This window comes from Varroa jacobsoni, unplaced genomic scaffold (assembly GCF_002532875.2).
Source record: "Varroa jacobsoni isolate VJ856 unplaced genomic scaffold, vjacob_1.0 scaffold_74, whole genome shotgun sequence".
Classification (NCBI taxonomy): domain Eukaryota; kingdom Metazoa; phylum Arthropoda; class Arachnida; order Mesostigmata; family Varroidae; genus Varroa; species Varroa jacobsoni.
This window is the reverse complement of record NW_019212976.1, coordinates 503,285-525,130: the sequence shown is the minus strand read 5'-3', so window position 1 is coordinate 525,130 and position 21,846 is coordinate 503,285. Positions and strand designations below refer to the sequence as shown.

Here is a 21,846-nt window from a genome sequence, read left to right as displayed (position 1 = left end):
AGTGCTTTTTACCATGAACATATTGTCACCGAAATAAGCAAAGTTGTTTAAATAGGTTCAATGGCGTCCATTTTAAGTTTACCGCTTTTGCCACAAACTTGTTAGGCCTGATAAAAGTTGTGCAGGTACAAAAGGTGGTTCCATTTGGATTGGGAACTGGGTTTCAGTAAGGCTGTTTAAACATCAATAAATGCTGTCTCCAGTCGTTGAAGTCATAGCCATAAAACCACAAATACTATATCTTTTGGCCGCCCGCTAGACATGATTGAATTAGTAAAACTGAATTGAGTATCAGCTCCTCTATCACCACAAGATGCCCTTCAAACTACTGCGCAAGATCAGGAAAGATTTTGTCCGTCGGAGGTAACAGTGTCAGTGCTCACGCAAAATCATTCCACTGGCGTTGAAATGTCCACGTTTTCGTTGAACGACTGGATATGGACGCTCATTGCAGACGCTGCTCCCTCTTAACCCGACGGCTATCAAGTATTTGCAGCATTCTATATGAACTCGATGACTCCGCTAGTGAGGTTGCCGCTCGATCCCCTGAATTTTGTCTACCAAGCCATAGTCATGCAGAGCGTTTCTAAACACCAATTTATTTTAAACAACTCGGATGCGGCCTTTCAATGAAGTCGCAGCTTACTTCCATGAAATACGTGGGTCCGTTTCTGATGCTGCTTTGGAAACTGCTGTGGTTATTCCTTCGGCTATTAGTTGTTGAATCAGTGCGCGCGTTGTTCCTAGCCAAGACCCCAAAGACTAATTACTTCTGCGACGTTTATGTCCGAATGTTTATAATCTACTGTAACTAAGGGCCAATGCTGAACAACGATAATAGCGAAATTCGCTGCAGAATAGGGATTACTAGAGTGTATACGCCATGCTTATCGCAAACAGGCTCGACATAGCCATTGACCGTGAACAAATATTTGCAGATTGGCCTTGTAGTGAAAGTCAACAGGGATTATATGCGAGAACACGAGATAGTTCTCCGCCTAAGAAACCACATCAACCAACAACAACGCGTTTGTCTAAGTTATTTGTGTTGGAAAGTTTACTTTGTATCGCAATGATGATTCACTGTCATGTGAGTTTGAACACAGTGAGGCTGCGTAACTTCAATTCTAATAATAATAATAACTAGCTACGCTGTAAAAACAACGATGAAAAGATGTGAATGTGTACTATGATACCAATGACTTTTTCGTAGCTCTCGCTTTATATCGTCAACTGCTTCCCATTTGCTAGGCATTTGTCTAGAAGTTTCAAAAAACAAGGCTATTCTGGTCCTTTGAGCTGTATCGTAGCATTATTATACTGCAAACGTGAGTTGACAAAAAAAACAGGCTTCTAATTATTCATTTAAAAGAATCAGGAAATTGATGAGATAATTCTGTTGTTGAAGACTCTAATAATTTTAAAATGTGTTTCCCACGCGTGTGCATACAATTCTTTGTCTAGCTCATAGAAATTAGTAAATTGCATTACATTACAGATGAATTATAGGTAATACTTTTTTAGTAGGTGTTAGATATTTTACTTTAGCAAATCAAGGATGCAACTTACCCAGGATACATTCAGTTACTTCTATAAAAACCTAAAACGAGCTTAAAATTGCCGTCTGAAGATAGTTCTGTTCGTTACAAAATCTCAAGGATACAAGTTGAACTGTACATAACCTTTCGAGATAGAAATGTAAATAAAAAGCACATAAAATTCTGTACTTTGTTCTGCGGAAAAAAATCAGATCCATATGTTTTACAGGTTCAATTGTATGCCTTAATGATTGGCATGTAGAACCTGAGTACGGCAAACGCATACTAAAACGGAACATTCTGATGGGGGCAGTTCTGTTTAAGTCGACTTGTTATTGAAAGAGAGAATGCTTGTTCTATGCTACGTAAACAACGAACGCTTTCTTCAGTTATCTGGTGGACCTAAAAAGAAACTTGAACTTACCTAGTATTTATTAACGCGCTCGTTATTTATTGTATTTTTTTTGTTTATTTATCGTATAGGTATTTTTATCGTATAGGTAAGATTAAGAAGCCCAAACAGTATAGATTTCATGTAAGTTCACCAGTCAAATCGAATCATTTCTCCATAGAATTTCCTGAACTATACGGAGGAAACTTTGCGTATTAAAAAGCTGCGTTTGCACTAACTAACTGACTGACTGTTATTATCTATTTGCAAATTGTGAATCTGTGGGATGCTAATGTATAAAACTTACCTATCAATAAGATAATTTTGATTGGGTTGCCGCAACCTATCTGGTGACCTGTTATATATCGACCTTTACAAAGCTGATGAAGGTTTAACTTAGGATCAGTAATATTAAGGAAAACAGACTCGAGCTCAGGGGCTCAAAGAGATTCCTTTCCTATAGAAAGCAGTGTCTGACTTTGAAGAAATTGATTTTTTGTTTCCTTTGTCTGAACTGCTAGAACTTCCATAGAGGACAATAGGAAGACCACCCTTTGCAAAGGCATTTTGAAAAAGCATGTATTCAGTCGAAGTTTAATAAAACCACGGTACCAATGGAATTTAATGACGTCAAGTCCATCCTCAACGTCGTCTTCTGTAAATTTAGTTAGTTTAAAGGGTGACAGGGCATCACGTCTGATTAACATCTGTCTCTGTTAGCCTATCTCTGTAAACCTTGCCTGACGCTCTAAAACGTAAATAATACGAGAAAAATAATCCATTACAGACATGCTACTGTTCGGAAATATACACTTCTAACGACAACAAAGGGTACCACGACTCTTATTCTGCGCTCTAATCTTACGCCGTGCCAGAGGGGTCACCGAGTCGCATTCGACCCTTTTGCAAGGTTTAGGGCCCGCCTCGCAAAAACGACCAAAATATACTTGTAACCAGATTTTGGGGGTGTGATATACCTCAGACTCTGCGAGGCCTATATGGCACAATAATGTATATACTTCTGTCACCATTATGTGCCCTTACAAGTTTTGCAGCTCATATATATTACATGAAGTGAAATAAGGTTACATGGGCTAGCCAGTTATTCAACCAAACTCGAGAAGAAAACCGTGTTTTCGTAGAACGTGCGTATCGTCCTCTAAAGTTAATTTGATCGCACTGAAACCCACGTAACTATCGTATCTACGTAATTATGCATGTACGCAACAAAGCTTGTAGAAAGGCCAATATCATCAGAAATCGGTTTTTCTTAAGCTGCCCATTCCAGTCTAGGCATTATGTAAAACAACTTCACGGAGATCTTCTTTGCAAAGGAAGGAACCTCTACAATGAAGAATTTGTGCGAAGGTCACATATCGGTTGATGTGCCGTCTTCCCAAAGTAGTTAAAATTTGGAACTTCATTAAGTCGTTAGACACTTGACGAGGGAGAATGAGATGTCCCCTACGAGAGGAAATAGTGTTGCCAGTCAGAGGAGCATAGGTAAAGAATAGGTGGTTAAAAGGTCGAGTACGCGCACTCCATGACTTCCATAGCAGCGTCTTACGAGTCTCAAAAGCCGGGTTGTGAGGCACTCCTGGCAGAAAGTCGATTGAGGAAAAATTCTCCTTAACTACTGTGGTAATCTATTGCTCTTGTATAAAGAATTGTACATAGTTAATCATAAACTCACAATTATAATTATCCGAAATATGTGGACGATACTATTGAGTCTATATTACGCATTAAAATCGAAACTATATGATATGAAACCACCAAGCTGAGTTGTACTTTGGGGTAAGTCAGCTCATTATTTTTTTTTAAATTAGCAGTCGGTTTTTTTCTACTTCATATGTGTCAGAAGTGTACTGGTCCATGAAACTCTTAGAGTGAGGATATATTTGCTGTACAATCTGGTGACCTTCAAAGTAAAGGCGACATAGAGGCCACTGATAGTCCATAATAACATTCTTAATAACGATCTTGCGTAACTATCAGCCTGCACAGCTTTAAACATCACGGAATATTTTGCACAATATTCTATTCCAGATTCCTCAATGCCATTCTTTCAAATACTAAAGCAAAAAGAAACAAATAGAAAATAAATAGTTTGCTTTTGATAAAAACAACATATTAATAGATGACACTTAAAGAGACCTTGGCTCATCTATATAAAGCACAACAAAGGCGTAGCGTTAACACTTTAGAACCCCATCAAGACCTTTGACGCTCGTATTGGGCAGCGTCGGCTGAGCGCTCTTTTCTAAAAAGTGTCTCCTAAAGCTTAGTCAATGACAGAAACAGCAGTGTTCTTGTATGCTACTGTCAAGAGAGATTATGAATGGAACTGAAGATATAGTGGGGTAGCGCACAAAAGAGATGCACTTTAGTCACTGTGAAGGTGAATGGCAATGGGAAAAACGTTGCTTTGGTTGGCTCTTTTCTGGGAGGCTAGGAATATATTGATACTTTCCTCTGCTGCGAAGCGAATCGCCATGTTCCAGATCATAGGCTGTTAAGGTTTATTTATAAAACCTTAGTAGCAAACCTTGGTTATGATTCTGCAGAGGGCTGCGACTCGCTAATGACGTTCAGGGCAGCGTTTGGAAATGAGCGTGAAGTGTTTACCTGCACTGCAATCATAGTAAGATTTGCAGCGACAATGCAACTTTACATGGGATATCCTTGCTAGCCGCATATAAAGCAATGCGGATAGCGTAACCCAAACTCAAACAATTCGAGAATTGCAAAACCGAAATCATTCCAGTGTAGTTCACACTGAGGAAGCCTACTCGAGGGACCTTTAGGCATGAATTAGGTTGCGTCACGTAACTAGTTTTCAGTTCTTTTGTCTTCTGTCTAAACAGCCCGAGTGTTACGCCTTTTTGTGCTTAACGTCTTTCTTCTACAAAGGCTTTCCTGGGCCCCTAACTATGATCATTTGCAACTAAAAGGTGATATGGACTATGGCAGTGAAAACCACTTTGGTATGTACCTTCTTTAATAAACACGCTGCTGGAATTTCAATTTTAGACAAGTTTAAATAGTCGTTCCTGCGCGTTTTTTAAATCTATGATACAGTGAACCAATCCAGTAGATGAGGAGATGAGTCTGGCTCTCCCCACGTACGAATAATACGGGGTTGGTTGCGACACTGTGCTGCCTGGTAGGTTTGTTTTTTGCCTGCTTGTTTTTTCGCTCGAATTCGTATGTTTGTTCCTGGGTACTCGGTAAATCCTGTTTCCAGAACGTTGCATAATTGTCATGTCTGGGTTCGTTTAAAAAAGTTACGAAAGATTTACCTATATCTTTGTTTTTAAGGAGACACAGATTTCCTCTGCAGCTTTTTTAATTTTTTTTTATAAAAAAAAATTAGGTTTAAGGTTTTTAAGGAATACCTGGTTGTTTCATTGTCTAGTTTGGATAACAAATACACAGTTAAAGCTTCGAGGCATAGCGGCCGGAAAAATCTGTTCCGGCATCTCTATTGTTATTACGTTTTTGCAAACGTATTATCTTCCCTTCGGCAGAACCATCCGCAGGAGTAGGTACTGGAACAGCAGCTTCCCGGCCTCTTACGATGGAAATATTGCCCGTATATTTGCCTTGTTAGGTAAGATGCTACCTTTTGTGACCTGAGTTTTTACGCTATTTCCGCTTTATTGGAGTTTTGTATTCCGCGTTATCAAAGCGTTTCACAATGTCTTTCCACATCTTTACTTCAATCTTCACTTGTGTCGGGATTTCTCGTCCGGTACTATCTGTGAACCTCGCATCTAAGGGAGCCACTTTTTTGAGTGTCCTCAAGGCAGGTCTCTTTAAGTGATAAAGTCTATTTTCACAAACCTGTCTTATCGGACAAAATTTTCATCTCGTTTGCAAATAATTCTCTTTAGGCGTTCTATCATATCAAGCATACCAAGGGATTCGTTTTCCAAACCTTTGATATAAGGATTATGAGCCGCTTGGACTGTGGTCAAGGACTACGTTTTCTTTTCCGAAGACTGGGATCGGATTCATCCAGTTTAGTTGCTGTTTTACCAAAAATTACTTCAATGACTACTATCTTACTTCATCTCATTCTCATACCCTACTGCAATGAGGATAGCATTCGAAAAAGCAGCCGCCTCTTCATGATACAAGAAACTAACTTGAAGTAAATTGACTATGGGCTCTTAAAGTACTGGGTGATAATTATCCACCGAACATTTAACGTCCTTTTTATGGACTCTGAAAGTAAGATTACTGAAAGTAACGATTTTAGGAACAAATCTATCTTTATAATATCAGGTAATTACTATGAAAACGAGCTTGGACAGACAGCATGTACGATTTTTCTAGAGGATGAGCGATCGTTCGGTCAACGGTAGGCATGTCGTTCTTCAAGCTGACGTATTATATGGTTAGCGGAAATAATTAGAACTGAACATTCAGAATTATTCATCATTGAAATACTCCTGTCCCTTGGAGCGCTACGGAAAACAAAGGCAGGCCCCGTAAGTCGTTAAGTGGTTCAGCCTTAGTTAAGTAATCACATAATCTCCCAATATGTCTACAAGGTTATTTCTGATCCTCCATCTCTCCGGCTATACCGAATAAATTCAATGAAATCTGTGCATCTGACCAGTATTGCAACAAGACCGATCCGATGTACAAACACTCTTTCACCCTTAAGAGCCGCGTTTTGTCAATGTGGCCGCCGTCAACTCCAATCAATGCGAGCTTTGCCTTACACGCAACAAGCGCCATATTGTCTACCTTACGCTTCAGATGGACGGCATTGATATACATGGAATTAGCATATTCCCTATTACTGCCGTTGCAACACATATGGCGCTCCTGTTTTTAAACAGCGTAGTACCTTAGAACCGGTGCTACTCCAGGCAAGCACACCACGCGAAGACTCACCATCTGAGTAGCCTTGCGGCTGATGGCCTATTGAAAATCTGCTTCGCATAATAAATTTCCCGGAATATCCATTTTAATATTATGACAAAAAGCATCATTAATCCTTAGGCGTTATACAAACGTGCACATAACCAGAGTGACATTGACGATAAATATCTGCACCCCGCGCATGCGACACTTCGTTTAAGATCATATAAAGTTCTTATTTCTGTCACCCCACTTGGGTGCGCAAGCACGCTTTCTTTTATAGTCATGATTGCCATCAGCTGCCGAAGCTAGAAATTTAGATCAACTATAGCCGTAATTAGGTGGAAAATGCGAATGTGTTTCCCTCTCCCCCTGTAAAAACATGGTGTATCGGTCATACACGGTAGGACTTTTTAGAAATGGAAAATTCACCATCAGATATCTAGTTTCTTCATTTACTGATATGCGCTCAGTAAAAGCCTGTTTAACAAACCCCCTAACTGCATCACGTAAGTATGCCTTAAGCCGGCTTCAGTTAGTTCCTCCCAGCCAGATCAGCCCCCTCTCAGCCGTGCGTGCGGTTCACTGGACGCCTATGGCAGTAGGTCGATCATGACTGTATTCACAACCAGAGTCTAAAGCGTAACCAGATTCCCATCTTTAACGAAAATCTGAACTTTGATAATTGCCAGCTCCTGCGTCATCAGCGCTCTTTCCCCCCTGAACACACACAAATAGGGAGATTCAAGGCGCAGTATCGTTTTTATTTATTTGGAATTGTCGTTTTCCCATTTTGACACATTGGTCACTTCAGTCACGCCGCCTCCTGACGTAGAGCCTGCAACTGTAATACGTTGGGAAATCGACTAAAATCTTTTTTGTGAACCACTAAGACATCTCATAAGAAATCTCATACCAGCTGAACAACCCCTATCATTACATCAATTCAGGTCTCACAGGAATAACCCGTTACTGCTGGCACTGACTATTATTCTAATGGTGTGATTCTTCTAAAATTTCATAAGGAACGCCCTGGCAATTGTCGCATACTATCCGTTGGCGACACCGGTCCATCTAGTGAGTAGCCTATGGATGTTGACCGCGCATATTCTTTTGCCTAACTACTTACTGCCCGCTATGGACTATATGCGTGCCTGAACTACATAGACGCCGTCATAACAGTCACACTGATACCAATGTTTTCCGTCTGTTTGCGTTGTTTCAAGCTGCATCATCAGCGTCATCGTTCCTGTTACGAGAACGACAGGCATTAGCTCCCCTGTTATCGACTCTATGGCTCTTATCACCATTGAGAATACGGTCTGCTAATGTGCACTACGAGGAGCCTAAATTTTTTGTTGGATGCTTATCATCCGCCTATATACAATCGCTTTGCCGTTTGCCTGTCGACAAACTAGGAACTCTTCCCTTGGGATTTTAAAAAGATTGTTCCCCTTTCCGGCACGACAAGCTCTACGAGTTTTTTCAGAACGATTCTTCCCAAACATATCCTTTTACCATTGTGTCTGTTTTCTCGTTGAAGCAAGCCTGTATGCAAACATCACAAAAGGAGGTTAGAGTCATGTTTAAGACAATTGAGACACACCATCACATTCAAATTTCTTCAACAACGTATAAAATAATATCTGCTCAAAAGTAAATGGGTTAGGTATATGGATACTAGCAGTTGCCGGCGAATTCCAAACACTAAATTGTAATATAGAATGAGGTTGTAGCACGCCGCAAAAACAAAAGAGAATGAGCCGTTGGGCCAAAGGTACAAAAAGTTTTAGTTTAATACCTTACTATTGTTAGTCAAGCGTTTATGTTACTCTGATACGATACAATTATACCGCTGACTGTACGGAACGATGTATTCTTGTACAATACAAATTGAAGTTGAGATTATAACACGTTTTAGCAAAGTAACATACATATATTTATTATTAGCCACACAATTGGTCCTATTATTACCGTCAGAGAATTGTATATTCGCACTATGTAACTCATTAGTTGTCGGTAGAAAGAGAACTTGTTATTTTAGCTCGTTAAGCGGATTAGGAATCATTAAAGTATTATTTATGTGTCTCTGAGAAAGCACATGAAAATCCTAGGGCTTTGCAGGGCAACATGAATTTGAATTGCGCGCTCTTCAATAGAGAGTCTTGTTTTGTAAACATACGACGCTAAAAACAAGCACGAGGTGATACTTCTGATTGGCGGCAGCTGTAATCCTGCGCCGGGCGATTTCGATTCGGTCAATTGTGTTAGCTAATTAATTAACGTTTTCCATGTATTTGTGTCCAGTGCCCGCATCCGTGATTCGCAGTATTCTTACTAACACTTAATTTAAAGTGCCACTGAGTGATTAAGGTTGTGTAGTGCGTGTAATAAACATAAAGCCATGCCACAAAATGGCCTTCCAGATGAAATGTCTTCCTTGGTCATTAATTCTGGCGAGAAAATCTGGATCAACCTTTATCCAAACGCATTGTGTAACGTAAAAAAATCTCTTAAGGGTCATCTTGATGAACGGATTGGCAAATTTTGCGACAAGTACGTGTTAGATTACTACACACTTTTTCTTGAGCAAGCATTTTTGAAACCACAGAATGTTGTGTACCTTGCTTAACTCCGATTGGTTTGGACGCATTTTCTAGAACAGATCATCTTTAAAATGTTTTTGCATAATATTATTGTCTTTCATCAACACAACTTCTCGTATAACCTGCTTTATTCTAAAAATAGTTGTGAGTAACATTAAAATAACAGTTATTATATCTGCAGGAATGGTGGAATTTTACTGAGCTACACAGATCTCAAGTTTCGCGCAAAACACTTCCAGGTGAGACTATTTTACTCAGAACTTTTTTTACTGAAACTCTTATAACTATTCTGTGAATATAGCCGTAATTATACACACAATGCTAATGAAAAGCTTATTTTTTTTAGGAGTAGGTAAAATGTATATTAGGAATTAAAAATGTGTAATTTACGTTTCAAATTCGCCTTTCATTTATTCTTTGGGATTTATTTAGTACACCTTACCGATTTCGCTAAACATTTCTTGTTTTTGGAAAGTATATGTCTAGAATTACCTATTTTCATTATAATTTGGATGGTATTTTCAAAATTTGAAAGTTCCTGCATGTGTGTGTATCCGAAACGAACGTCTAGCAATGAGTAAACACCGACTTCCGAATGGCATTAAACACGATTCGCAACGTTTAACAGCTTTTATTCAAAGCCTTTATACAGCTTGGGACCACCTGACAGAAGGCGGGCCTCTGCCAAAAACAATGGAGTCAACGTAATATGACAAACGTGTCTTCTAATTTAGAAGAGGCCGAAAAGCGTCTTAACTCAATGTCTGTAAATGATGGAAAGATTCCTGAACGCTTATAGTGAACCATGTATCATATATCATAACGGCTTACAGGATCTTAGACCCGGACCCGATTATATTGCGCTTAGCGTTTAATGGAAATCACAATTTGAAAGTTCTAGTTTTTTTTTTATATTTTGGAAAATACGTATCAGATTGTTGATTCCTACTAATGACAGAGTCCTGTCCTGACTGGACCAAGTTATTGTTTCTAGCTGTTATTTTTTTAGTTCGTGCAAATCATGGCTTCTTCGCCACTTAGAGATTTGCAAATCATTGTATTTAAGTAAGTAACAGATTCGTTAAAAAGCACCCTAATAGAAGTGCGGGGTGGTCTGTTAATTGTAAGTAAAATCCTTTGGATGCCCATACTAGTCATTGTCGCTACCGCATTTAGGACATATAGTCATGCGATTGCACTGCATTATAGTAATATATGAGAAATGGGAATAATATTAGGATGCGTCTGTTATACGTATGTCCTACAAATAATTTATCCTTTATTATGGAAGTATTTTGCTTATGACCTGAATTTAAACAAAACCAGATTTTTTTGCATGTACTAAAAGTATTAATGTTGGCGATTATGTTGATTCGCGATAACTTCTGCTCGCCTTGACCACAGTTTCAATTCGGAACTCAAATCTATCACGGACTCGTTTCAAAGCTTAATTTTACGATCGTGCGAACATCTTTTATGTGGCTTAAGCAAACAGGTCAACGTTGTCATGCGAAAGACTTGTCAGACATTCGCTCAATAATGCTCTTTGCATAATAGTCCAGCGGGTTCAAATGTAGATTGCGTAGCGGTTATGTGTTCTTTCAGAATATGCTCTGATTCTCATCCATTGAGTTCCGCATCGATAAGGTAATGAACCACCTTGCTGAAAAGCGTGCTGCCTTTTGTCGTCTATCGACGGTATATAGAAAACCTTTGGTCGCTGGAAAATACGGACATGCCCTAAAATAAGCACCCATGGTAGCCGAACAGCCCAAATCTAAACCCGCTGAATGATTGTGTGTAGAGCATTATTAAATGAGAGCCCAACAAGTTTCGACGTGACAACGCCGATTCGACCTTTTTTACTATTAACGAGACTTTCCTATCTTTGGCAAGGAAACATTTGAAACGATCCCGTAGACGATTCAGCTTCCGAGTTGAAGATATACTCATGGTCATGTAAGGTTATGATGAATAAACATGACTGCCAAAACTGACAATTCTAGCATGCGCAGAAAATGTCGTTGAAATATCCCTTTCTATTTACATACAAATTGATGAACATTATATAGAAAAAAGTGAATGACGATTATAGATGTCGCCATACAAAAAAAATGTATATATACAGAGTATTTCAGATAAACTGGCATAAAATGATTCTTGCTTGATAAGCTCCATTCAAATTGAGATAAATATTCTGAATAAATAAGAACAATTGCATTTGTTGAAAGGGACAATGGTCATTGACGCTTCATGTAACTCTCATGTGCTTAAATTACAGCAATGCATACGAAAGAGATATTGGCTCGTATTAGAGAAATATATGAGGTTTATAGTTTTGATAAAAAGTACGTTTTATATGAAACCAATGCACAACGGCTGTTCCTGGCTCATACGACAAATGGTCCGCCAAAATACGTCCCAATTTATTTGATCACCAAGTACATGCATTTTTATTATATTAAATGAGTCTGGCCATATTAAAATATGATTTGAAGTTGTACATCTAACGATGTCAGTGTTTATTAATGAATCAGGTCTTCGAGGACTATCCCATGTGTCGGTTTCCAGTTTCAATAACAGCCACTTACTATAAACCAGAGCCGGGAACAATCGCCACGGGAACGATAACAAGGTATACTCCTTCATTCGGTAGTCGATTTAGGTATGATCTCTTATATATATCTAGTACGTTTGGCTTATGCCAAACATTATAGTGAAATACAAAAAAGAATACGGAGTGTTGGTAATCACTAACGGCAAGTTTATCTGTAAGATATTAAAAAAAAAGTGGAAATATAACTTTTCAACTCGTTTTCGAAGTGGTCTTTGGTACAACGGTGGTATGTTGAACGGTTTTAATTTAATTTATCGAAGACAAGTTTGGGTTCCTTGTTGCCTTTTATGACTCTGCTGCGTTGTGGTCTTTATAAATAACTTTGTTTTCCTTTCAGGGTGGATCACATTAGTGTGACCTGCCTAATCCATGGTATGATCCATGTCATGATTGCGCTTCGGAAATCGGTCAATTTCGACACGTGGTGCGCCCTTGGCCAACAGATTATCTTCCAGATCCGTGGCGGTGAAATGCATTACAAAGGTGTCAGGTAAATTAAATCATCTCCTTCCTGGTAGATAGGTTTTTTGGTGGATAAAAACTTTTCATGCTGTAAGTTAAAAGTAACTGAACCAATTTACTCCATTTTGTTTAAATACTATTAACCTTAAATCTACCACTACCAGCCAATGTGACGGTTTGCAAACTCTTTTTGCGACTTCGAAGATTTAAATATTATCACATCCCCATTGAAGCCTGCACCATTGAAACACCGTTGAAAGTTTACGTTTGATTATTAAAAAAATAACCCTCTTAAGGATCGGTCGTTTTGGCCGGACACCGTAAGAATAAGTATATAAGGAACGTCGGCATGCCTAATGTGTACATGTATACATAATAACGATATATATCTAGTAGTTAGGTTTCCTTTATGATTTTTCTAACACAGCTGCTAGATTATAGTTGACTAAAAGTTATACTAAAATTAAAAAAGAAATACGGAGTGTTTGCAATCACTAATGGCAAATTTATTTTTAGAGTTGTGCAAAAAAATAGCACCAATGCTATTATGTCGTCTGCTAGGAAACTGTACAATGTCTGCACAGAATAGAACAGAAGCTTATTTTTTGAAGATCTCAACTGTTATTTTTCATAATTGGTTACAGATTAAACGCTATCGTTACGGAAGAATGTGTTGATCGTATGAGAATTGCTTTTCCTCCAGATTCTGTGGGTGAGTGTCCACTGACATTCTCGGATGGACAGGAAACTAGCAGAATATTTAAGGAACGCGGTAGCTGATATGCAGGAAATTAAATGTAGCAAGCTGGGAGGACTGGGAATCGTTGGTTGTGTTGCCTCAAAGATTTTGTTCAACTTATCCTATTAATTATTTTTGTAACATCTCTAGTGATAAATCAAACACATTCTGGATGTTTACTATCGTGAGGTTTTTCGGCAGTAAACGTTTGGCAACTCAGGCGTTCGCCTAGTTGACTTAATCGGAAGGAATTCGATTTTCTGCTGCAACCCTCAATTAATAAAGTCACTAATATTTTCAAAGCAGGTTCCCGCAAAAGGACATTCTCATCAAGCTCCGCAGATTCTTCAATGACGACACCGAACAAACAATTTAAGGGAGAACGTAGTGTCATGCATTTAAATATACCGTCGAAATCACTCAAGAGGCGAAAATCAGGTTATATTGACCTTGAGGATCAACTGAGCTACACTGACGCTTGTAGTCTAGATGCTTGTGAGGATGAGGTTAATAGCATAGATGGTTAGTAAGAAAGAGTTGAACGAAAGCCTTAGGTACAATTTGGGTATCTGCGTACTAGTAATATTCATAAGAAATATAATCAGGTCTGCTCAGGGTCATTTGAAACTGCATAATAGATCGAGATTAAGAACTTAAAAAAATCTGTTTCTCTCATCATGTTATCAATTCATCCTTATGACTAGCGAAGGGGGCTCAAGCAAGCTTAAAGATCTTTGCTGAAACATCTAGGTTTTCGCTTACAGTTTATACTTAAGTGGATATCCGTTTATCAATAAACAAGCCTCTTAATAACTATTTCAGGATCATTAGATTTCGGAACCCCCGGCTTGACATCAACGCAACTTAGACAAAATAAGAGGATGAGATACAAGGATGACAAAATCGATCCAGATAATGAGGTAAATCATTAGTGAGCAATTTCACTCTACAATCTTTTGCAGAGTTGGGCTACATGTGCTAAAACTTCATTAACATTATCATGGATATTGGCCAATGCTGCAGGAAAGAAAAACTATACCAGTATATTTTTAGGGACTATACTTACTAATTATAGTGCACTTATTACAATTTATTATTATTTTCGAGATAGTATCGATTGAACAAGGCTATCTGGATTACTGATAGTTTCATGCGAAGGAGTCAATACTGCTAGATATCTATGATTATGATTATCAGCAATATGCTGCATATTTTGACAATATTGTTTTATCTGACCGATACGTTATGCCAATAAATCGATATTTTTTTCAAAAGCAACCATATGTGACACTTTGCTGCAGTTGTTGGAAACTTGTTTGTTTCAATTTCACTGTAAAATTAGTATCGTCTGCACTTGGTTTCGTAGATGCTTGAATGCAGTGGCCGATATAGCACTCTACATAGTCATGTAATATAAGTCAATGTAATAACTTTTATAAAAAAGTAACTTGCCTTCAGTTTGTCTTGGAAAATGTGGCTTGGGGACAGACGAAACTCTCATAAATAATGAGTTGAAAATTTGTTAATTTGATAAAATACGAAAAAAATGCAAAGCTGTCTTATATAAACCCACTTTTTGAATATTAGTCCCTACAGCGAACTGTTTCCTACACTAAGTTCCCAACTTGTGTGCATCTAAAAGCTCTCACAGCTTAGTAATAGTTAAATTATATTACATGACAACCCTGAGAGCCAAATGTAGCAGAGTAGGATGGAGCTGTATGGGCCATTGCATTTCAACCATATATGGCCCCGGTTCCGTTTATGCTAATTTTACAGAAAAACTGAAAGGAATAAATGGCTTCAGAGTATAACCCAGTTTACTAGTTATTGGGTTCTCGAAGAAGTATTAACCGCTTAAAGCAAATATTTTTTATACTTTAAAATAATATTGCCTATCTAGATATGCGCCGTTTTAATCAATGACCTTTTGCCATTTTTGTGGACACATTATAATCCTACCGATGTAGTGACAGTCTGACGGTAAAGAATCCGAGAAATATGGCAACGGCATTAAAATTTCCTATTCAAGTTTTTTAAATTTTTTCCAGATAGCTAAAGGTGTTGTTTGGCACTGTTACAGTGGACGATAATGCCATTTCTCTTCACTAGGTCCGGTACTTTTTTCAATGGCTTACTTGTTAGTTGTTGACAGTAGAAATCCGAATAAATTGACAGCAACCCTTAATGCACGATTCCTTTCCAATCCTGTTAAACATATTGCATCACCTTTTTTTGGCGTTAATCACAAATTTTGAAGCCCATTTTTCTTTTTTATTTGTCTATTATTGCCGTATATGATCCACTTTTCATCACCCGCGATCAACTGTCTTAGAAACAGACCCTTTTCGTCAGGGTTTCATAAGGTTTTGCAGATGAAAATACAATCGAGTAGATTTTTGTGCGTCAGTTTCTGTGGCACGTAGTTATAGAGCCTTTTTCTTTGTAGCCAGCTTTCTTTAAATAACTTAAAACTGTTTTATAATGGGTGTCTAATTATTTGGCGATATTACCGGTTACTACCGTGTCGTTCTGGCTCAATTTTGTTATCAAAACCATTAAGGTTTTCCATACTCGGTCAACCATTGACCATATTCGACATTGAAGTTTCTAGGATGAAAGTGACCTTTTTTTCGAAAATGCATCTTGACCACAAAAAAAAACCTGTTTTATAGGTCTAGGCAGCATTCGTGCCTTTTTCGCAGCAGATTTTAAAAATACAGTGAATTTTTGCGAGAACTTCACACATCTTCAGGGCGTTCTATCTTAGGTCTGGATGCAGGAATTTCAATAATCCTGGCATATCTACTACAAAATCTTAGCTTTCAAACAACATTAACGCCGACTCGATAAAACTCACAATATTTGAGATGCATGACTCTGAAGCCATCTAGCTAGAAAAACAGCTAGGACTTCGAAAAAGTCCTGGTACTTCCGCATTCGAAATATTTGCATGCAACTTTTTCTACGAAAGCGGCGATCCTTTGCTTTTTAATTATAGTACATTCGGAACGCATAAGCTGTAAGCGAAATTATAAAAACACTACGGAAGAGCGGCTAATTCCAGTAGCCAGATTTGTTCAAAAAGAGTGACCGCGATGGAAAATTCCTGAGTAAATCGAAATACCGGAATATGCAGTTGATAACGCAGCTCAATAAGCCAACGGTAACGTACCGATTATTAGAAAGAACTATAAACAAAAATCGACAACGGTGTACAAGTGTGCGACGCAACTTAGAGACAAAGCGTCCTAACAGAGCTACGGAAAAATCAATTTGTAACAATTTTTTAAAAGCGTTAAAGCATGACAGAGCGCATACTTATGTGTCCATTAGGACCACACGATGCCATATTACTTGAGATATGTTACATTAAAACCATACTTTTTCCATAACTCAATATATAGATATATGTTAAACCAAAGCATCGAAGTTCAGGTTACCAATACCGTGTCACATATGGTTCCTTTTAACAGATACTTTAACGACTTCAATGGGACAACGCTAGACGCACCGCATTGAAATCGTGATCAGAGATGAGCGTTTACCATGGTTTTTACGAAATTTATATTACTTATATATATAGTTAGTATGACTGTCTTCAGTCTGATCAAGTTGGCTTTTTCCCTTTCTCCTCGAAAAAAAGAAAAGAATATTGATATGGTAATAACTAAGCCATTCAAAAGCTGACTTCAAACTGTGCAGCAGAATTTCGTATGGAATTATGGTAGACAAATGATAATCGTTGGCTTGCCTGACTTGGCTAATGGTCGGTCTTTCAAATCCTTTCTAGGAAGGAAACAACCTTTTAGTTTAGAAGCCTTGTAGTTTTGTTAAATGACTGGCCCGTTCACTAGCGGTCCGCATAAGCCGCTCTACAACGGTATTCTTCATGTCAATAAAAAAAATCGACAAACAATGTTCAAACTGCTGACGACGACGTGATATAGTTGCGAGCATGAGTATTTTTGACTCGCATCGCCGGTTGCAGCAATGGCTGCCGCCACCCCATGGGCTTTACCTCTATTGCAGTTTTTCTCTCCCTCAGTTACGAGCAAATTTTTTTTTTGCCATACATTAGGGATCCTTTCACAGAGACCCGGAACATTTAGCGTTCCATGCTTATCCGAATTCGTAATTTTATGGGCTTTTGGACGTACTTTATAGACTTAAAGTTTACCGAATTGCCAGGACACGGTAGCACCTAAATGACAATGCGTCCTGTAGTGCATAGAGACAAAACTACCGTTAGAAAACCATTTTCGTACTTAACGCAACACATTTTGCCCTCGATAATCTCAGCATATTCCTGCTGCCCCAGTATTCTTTATGCGAAAAGTATCATCTCAGAGCCTTTGCTAGAAATCATGCTATACTACAACTTTAGAATGGAATCGTTCGGCAAAATTTTCCCAGTCCTCAACGGACTAATTTCTGATTTGGTGTGCCGGATAAAGACATTTCATTCGATTAGCCGATTAAGGTTTTTGGAGATAGACACTTAGCGCGAGCCCAGCCTTTTTAAGTCGGCGACAAAACGAAATCCTCGGACTTTCAGTCTGCTTTGAAAGACGTAGTACAAGACGAACCTGTCTTTTTGTAGTTTGTAAATAATTATACGCTTTTGTTTGTAAATGATCATAGCACACCTTTGTCGATGGTTGATAGCGATTGTACGCGACAACATCGGAAGGTTTGCCTTCAGTTTCCCTTAGTAACGTTGGCGATCGCATGCCGGGAAGTGTGAAATATTTCAGTAGTTTTGCGTGGCGCACATTTCTTTTGACCTTTAAAGCCACCTGCTAATCAGTGTTTTCTGCTCCCTTTTCACTTTCATGACGGAAAGACGTCAAATCATCAAAAAGCCCTTATACCAGTCAAACTTCTTTTTGAACACTATTATTTAGCTGTACATGATGCGAAATATTGGCGCAAAATTTACATGCTGTATTTGCAGAAATTCGTGAGCTGTTTGAAAATGTTTGCAGATGTCCTTATCGACCTACAGGATGTTAGTGTGAAATAGAGCAAAACGGCTTTCATAAGTCAAAAAAGTATTAATAATATAAAAAATATGTCGCTTTAGTGCTGTGCAATTTGAAGTCGACTTTTGAATACTATCTATCTGGGTCTATTTGTTTGGGCACTGACCATATGTAAAAAAGGGCGTAAACGTCCCATATGCATATGATAATATTATCACGCATACCTTACAGAAGGACGAGGTCTCACATATGTTTATATAGGTAGCATTTACGATAGGTAAAGCCGGCATCACTAATTTCGTCAGTCCTATTTTTTCGGAATGATATGCTTAACCTAACCCATTGTGTATATAACATTCGAGAACTTTTTTCTTTTTATGCTAGGAGTTGAAAACTCTGGTTGGTGATGGAAATAATCTTCTTGGGCCGAAGCGCATCAAAGTTGAGTATTCGTCACAAGAGGAAACAACACCGTTCCAATGTAGCAAGATCCAAAAAAGAAGAGCTCAGTAGGTGTTATTGACCATTCATATGAGTGATGTTTGTTAGAGAAAAACAAGTAGCAGATACAGTAACATTACTTTTAGAAACTGCAAAAGATTTTCTCGTGTATTGTACAAACTAATAAATTTCATGTGTTAATACTGCATACTGGCACTCTTTCATAAGATATGTAAGAACCTGTCGCATTCCAGTCGGTTCTGTCTAAGATTATTTTCAGACGAATGCAATTAGGCCAACTGTTTACCACGTTAACTAATATGTCAGTTAAAATCGATAACGTAACCGTCGCGGGCAAGATCTGCTCGACACCAACTGAGCAGTATGATTTTATATTACGTTAACATAGAAAGAGAAACGCCGTGTCAATTATAATCCTGCTTTTATTCCATCCTCATTAGAAATAACGAACATCGTACTAATATAAATAATATGTGCAAGAACACAGAGGATCATCAAATAAGTTACATACCATACTCTTTGGATATAGTGCGAGAAGAAATCCACCGCCAGCGGAGACTTGTTTGCCTTTTTTAATTAATTCTCTGTTATCCCCATTTTTTAATAGCGAGCAGTTGCATTTAAAATATAAACGAAATAAGAGCAAAGATCTTCATTACTATTTATGGCGAAGTAAGCATAATGCTTGAACGCCTTCTGAGCACCGTTTTATCTAACGTTTGTGTTTCTACCGCGATTCATGATTCGAACAGTAAACTACTCGGAGTTTCTGTATTATTTAAAGCTCGGTAGGTTTCTTCACGTTGGTGATAGTTCTTCGCTCATACCCGGCGCGTTGCAGCTGCGCCTTCGACGTCTCTGTAAAGGTAAGGCGTACCGAGGCTAGCGTTGTTCCTTGTCCTTCTCCACATCGGCTAAAGCGTTTCCGGGCTCACCGACTTCCTTTGTTGATTGGCACACCATTCTATAGTCAGCCCCTTCTGCAGAAATCTTTTCTTGCAGTACTTCGGCGTGATGACGGAGTCCATCCCTAAAAAAAGTTGGGAATTCATATTTTAAGATAAACCTTGAAATGCTCTTGTTTTTATTCTCTTTTACAGCACGGCATCGAAGTTTAACTCTGTCACATTTAATCGTATACTTTTTGCATGTTATAGTTTTATTTTTTAGATTTTTCTCTTTACTGTCAGTACAAAAAAATGTTTTTCCTGGCATAAATTTCACAGAATGGAACTAAAGCACGTCAACAATCAACATTGGAATTGCTTTCGTCATACTTTCATCATAACTTTTAATCAATTCTAGGTCACTTACACTGCAAGTGGTATATTTATCCGTAGTAGCTTAAGTAGAACATATTTGCGGTAACACACATACAGGGACCAATCATTTGTAGCTAGGGGTAAATTCACTCATCATAATAATGAATTTGATGATTTTTAATGAACGAAGCGCCATCTTCGTTAGATGAGCTAATATTTTTCGCTGTAGCTGGTTTTTGATGATAATTAGAGATCTTACTATTTGGGAGTTATTTACCTTGCGGTCTCGAGATTCTTGCGCGTGCGTTGCCAGAGTTTTTCTCCTCGATCAATGCGTCCTTGAAGGTAATCGACATTTTCCAGGGTAGCCTTTCGTTCAATGCAGTGATTCTTTACGGTGATCTCACTCGATGGGCCTGAAGGCGTCGAGAGTGCTGCGTTTGCAAAAACGGCCAATATGTTAAGCACTAAAAGTAATGAAAACGCCTGAGAGGTGATGCGCTCCATGATATCTTCTGTTTGAAAATCCGTTTGACGGATGCAACCGGTCTGGCCCCTGGCCCGACTGCCTGCTATATTTATATCTAAGCTGCCGGTGCAGCTGCTGGCAGATCATTGCGCAGTGGGTGAGCGGAAAAGCTGGAAACTTATCTTGAGTGAGTCGCCTTGTTATAATCAAAGAAAGGTAACACTTCATAGTAGAACGCTTCAATGGTCACGAGTGTGAGAAAAATGTTTGGACCCCGCTTATCAGAGCCGCAGAACATCGGTGCCTTCCCAGGGCCGCCTGTGTGGACAAGCGACCGGAGCGGCGCTGACAACGGCCCGGAGAGAGAGGTAGGAAAGGGAGGAGGAGGAAAAAAGAAAAGTAGAAGAACGGACAAAAGCATGCTCAGAAGAAAATCCTTTCTTGGATAAGCTGACTGGCTCAGGACGTGAGGGGATCCTGCAGTCGCGTAGACTGGAAACCGCAGCAAAAGCCACTGTCCAAATAAAGTCGAAGCTGAAAGTAGAGAGAGTCGGTCAGGTAGGATTCGTTTATACGGCCCCCGGTGGCTTAAAGCCGATGGCTGGCATCGAAAGGAAGCAAGCGGTCACGCCACAGACATGCTCTGCCTTACTGCGGTGCACCTGGAAGTTCCGCGAGAAGCGGTTGTCGAATAATAGCTGAAATCTGCCGGCACATGATGAATATTGGCACGGACTTACACATACATACTTCTGGACAACAGAACTGTAACAAAGCCATATGTGTGATTTTGCGAATTCGCGGCGGATGGGCCGAAGAATGTAACAGTTTCCCATTCAACGACGCAGCAAAACCCGGCGCGTACTTCGTTTTGATTAACGGGCGAATATCATTAAATATTTGAAGAAGGCCTTCTAACTAAGACGAAAGTGTTTATGATAATGTTTAACGAACATTTGTTTCCAATAAGAGCGCTTTATGTTCTATATTTTTTCGATGGTAGGAGCCTTGTGATACCCGCAAGGATACTTGCTGGACTTAACGTTGCGATTTGTCTCTGCGCAGATGTGGCCTGTTTAAAATCTCAAAAAACCATGAATTTTTTTTTTATTTATGTTCGCTTACACACAAGAAGATGAGTTCGTCGTTCGCTATCTCTGATGCTGTGTTAATAGCATGACTTACAGCTTCTTATTTCAATAACTTTCTGAAAATTATTCAAGGAATAGGTTACTGGCAAACATGGCTACATTCGTTTCGAAACGATATATGAGTGGCTACGGTTAGCGAGAACAAAACAAAATAATAAGTAATAGTATGATGCGTTTTTTTGGTGATACACAATAGACAGTAGTCACATAATCATTGCGTCACCAATATAAGAGGACGTCCACAGTTATTGGGCAAATTATAATTTGTACAATGTTGCTGTTTTACGTA

At 38.8% G+C, this 21,846-nt stretch overlaps 2 protein-coding genes across 4 annotated transcripts; one reads left to right on the top strand and one right to left on the bottom strand.

Annotated features, from left to right (window-relative positions):
* Positions 1 to 1,071: 1,071 nt before the first annotated feature.
* LOC111262719 (uncharacterized) lies at positions 1,072 to 18,862 on the top strand. 3 transcript variants are annotated; one of them, XM_022837210.1, is made up of 8 exons: positions 1,072 to 1,090; positions 9,592 to 9,649; positions 11,948 to 12,045; positions 12,365 to 12,517; positions 13,134 to 13,201; positions 13,532 to 13,750; positions 14,051 to 14,148; positions 18,598 to 18,862. In XM_022837210.1, coding segments are annotated over exons 1-8 (825 nt in total). In that variant the 5' UTR covers positions 1,072 to 1,088; the 3' UTR covers positions 18,727 to 18,862. The 3 variants fall into 3 exon arrangements, with proteins under 3 accessions (XP_022692945.1, XP_022692929.1, XP_022692938.1); XM_022837194.2 differs by lacking the exon at positions 1,072 to 1,090 and adding an exon at positions 9,008 to 9,360; XM_022837203.2 differs by lacking the exon at positions 1,072 to 1,090 and adding an exon at positions 9,009 to 9,360 and having other exon boundaries at positions 13,535 to 13,750.
* A 217-nt stretch (positions 18,863 to 19,079) lies between these two features.
* On the bottom strand, positions 19,080 to 20,738 carry LOC111262711 (uncharacterized). Its single transcript, XM_022837189.2, has 2 exons — positions 20,215 to 20,738; positions 19,080 to 19,705 (listed from the first exon to the last, which is right to left on the bottom strand). The coding sequence occupies exons 1-2, from the start codon at positions 20,442 to 20,444 to the stop codon at positions 19,558 to 19,560; spliced, it is 378 nt and encodes a 125-aa protein (XP_022692924.1). The 5' UTR covers positions 20,445 to 20,738; the 3' UTR covers positions 19,080 to 19,557.
* Positions 20,739 to 21,846: the final 1,108 nt, after the last annotated feature.

Coding starts and splice junctions, on each gene's coding strand:
- LOC111262719 (XM_022837194.2), top strand. CDS start 9,209: ATGCCACAAAATGGCCTTCCAGATGAAATGTCTTCCTTGGTCATTAAT. Junction 9,361..9,591: donor ATTGGCAAATTTTGCGACAA/GTACGTGTTAGA, acceptor TTATATCTGCAG/GAATGGTGGAATTTTACTGA. Junction 12,046..12,364: donor GCCACGGGAACGATAACAAG/GTATACTCCTTC, acceptor TTTTCCTTTCAG/GGTGGATCACATTAGTGTGA.
- LOC111262711 (XM_022837189.2), bottom strand. CDS start 20,444: ATGGAGCGCATCACCTCTCAGGCGTTTTCATTACTTTTAGTGCTTAAC. Junction 19,706..20,214: donor AAGAATCTCGAGACCGCAAG/GTAAATAACTCC, acceptor AACTTTTTTTAG/GGATGGACTCCGTCATCACG.